Source organism: Lepidothrix coronata, unplaced genomic scaffold (assembly GCF_001604755.1).
Source record: "Lepidothrix coronata isolate B3197 unplaced genomic scaffold, Lepidothrix_coronata-1.0 Scaffold497, whole genome shotgun sequence".
Lineage (NCBI taxonomy): Eukaryota > Metazoa > Chordata > Aves > Passeriformes > Pipridae > Lepidothrix > Lepidothrix coronata.
In genome coordinates this window covers 7369-9303 of record NW_016690677.1, presented here as the reverse complement: position 1 = coordinate 9303, position 1935 = coordinate 7369, and the positions used below count along the sequence as shown (strand labels likewise).

The following is a 1935-nucleotide window of genomic DNA, read 5'->3' as shown; positions in this document are numbered from 1 at the left end:
CCACACCTGGGCACACCTGGGGACGTTTCCTTGACCCCCCCCCCCCCCAGACGTGGCGCGGCCGGACAAGATCTCGGGGGCCGACATCAACTCCATCTGCCAGGAGGTGAGCGCGGACAGGTGGCACCCAGGTGACCCCGGGGGGGGCACAGGTGACCCTGGGGGGGGCACAGGTGACACTCAGGTGACCCTGGGGGGGCACAGGTGACCCCGAGGTGACACAGGTGACCCTGAGGTGACACCAATGACCCCAGGGGTGAGCCAGATGACCCTGAGGTCACACAGGTGACCCTGAGAGTGGCACAGGTGACCCTGGTGACCCTGAGGTCACACAGGTGACCCTGGGGGGGGCACAGGTGGCACCCAGGTGACCCTGGGGGGGGCACAGGTGACCCTGGGGGGGCACAGGTGACCCTGGGGGTGACACAGGTGGCACTCAGGTGACCTTGGGGGTGGCACAGGTGACCCTGGGGGGGCACAGGTGACCTTGGGGGTGGCACAGGTGACCCTGGGGGGGCACAGGTGACCTTGGGGGTGGCACAGGTGGTAGCCAGGTGACCCCGGGGGGGGCACAGGTTACCCTGGAGATGACACAGGTGACCCTGAGGTGACACAGGTGGCACTCAGGTGACCCTGGGGGTGGCACAGGTGACCCTGAGGTGACACAGGTGACCCTGGGGGTGACACAGGTGACCCAGGTGACCCTCCTGTCCCCCAGGGCGGGATGCTGGCGGTGAGGGAGAACAGGTGACCCTGGGGGTGACACAGGTGACACAGGTGACCCTGGGAGTGTCCCAGGTGACCCTGAGGTCACACAGGTGACCCTGGGGGTGACCCTGGTGACCCTGAGGTCACAGGTGACCCTGAGGTGACTCTGGTGACTCTGAGGTCACACAGGTGACACAGGTGACACAGGTGACCCTGGGGGTGACACAGGTGACCCAGGTGACCCTGGGGGTGACACCAATGACCCCAGGGGTGACTCAGGTGACCCAGGTGACCCTGAGGTGACTCAGGTGACCCTGGAGGTGACACAGGTGACCCTGGGGGTGACACAGGTGACCCTGAAGTGACACAGGGGTGACCCAGGTGACCCTGAGGTGACCCAGGTGACCCTGGGGGTGACACAGGTGACCCTGGAGGTGACATAGGTGACCCTGAGGTCACACAGGTGACACAGGTGACCCTGAGGTGACCCAGGTGACCCTGGGGGTGACACAGGTGACACCAATGACCCCAGGGGTGACTCAGGTGACCCTGAGGGTGACCCAGGTGACCCAGGTGACCCAGGTGTCCCCCCCAGGGCGGGATGCTGGCGGTGCGGGAGAACAGGTGACCCTGGGGGTGACCCAAGTGACCCTGAGGTGACACCAATGACCCCAGGGGTGACACAGGTGACCCTGAGGTGACCCAGGTGACCCAGGTGACCCAGGTGTCCCCCCCAGGGCGGGATGCTGGCGGTGAGGGAGAACAGGTGACCCTGGGGGTGACACAGGTGACCCTGAGGTGACACCAATGACCCTGGGGGTGGCACAGGTGGCCCAGGTGACCCTGGAGGTGACCCAGGTGACCCTCCTGTCCCCCAGGGCGGGATGCTGGCGGTGCGGGAGAACAGGTGACCTTGGGAGTGTCCCAGGTGACCCAAGTGACCCTGAAGTGACACCAATGACCCCAGGGGTGACCCAGGTGACCCTGAGGGTGACCCAGGTGACCCAGGTGTCCCCCCCAGGGCGGGATGCTGGCGGTGCGGGAGAACAGGTGACCCTGGGGGTGACACAGGTGACCCTGAGGTGACACAGGTGACACAGGTGACCCCACAGGTGACCCAGGTGACCCTCCTGCCCCCCAGGGCGGGATGCTGGCGGTGCGGGAGAACAGGTGACCCTGGGGGTGGCCCAGGTGACACCAATGACCCTGGGGGTGACACAGGTGACA

General features: G+C 66.4%; 1 protein-coding gene and 1 long non-coding RNA gene across 2 annotated transcripts in view; both read left to right on the top strand.

Moving 5' to 3' along the window:
* The window catches only part of PSMC4 (proteasome 26S subunit, ATPase 4), a gene marked incomplete at its 5' end in the record, with an annotated part of 19311 nt that extends 18534 nt beyond the window's left edge, over window positions 1-777 (top strand). Inside the window, 2 exons of the mRNA XM_017839824.1 lie at window positions 51-106; window positions 719-777. Of these exons, the coding sequence (XP_017695313.1) occupies window positions 51-106; window positions 719-751 (89 nt within the window). The remainder of the gene's footprint in view (window positions 1-50; window positions 107-718) is intronic.
* Window positions 778-796: 19 nt separating this feature from the next.
* LOC108510135 overlaps window positions 797-1935 on the top strand; it is a 2855-nt gene continuing 1716 nt past the window's right edge. Inside the window, exons 1-2 of the long non-coding RNA XR_001878747.1 lie at window positions 797-839; window positions 1759-1808. This is a non-coding gene — a long non-coding RNA (uncharacterized LOC108510135). The remainder of the gene's footprint in view (window positions 840-1758; window positions 1809-1935) is intronic.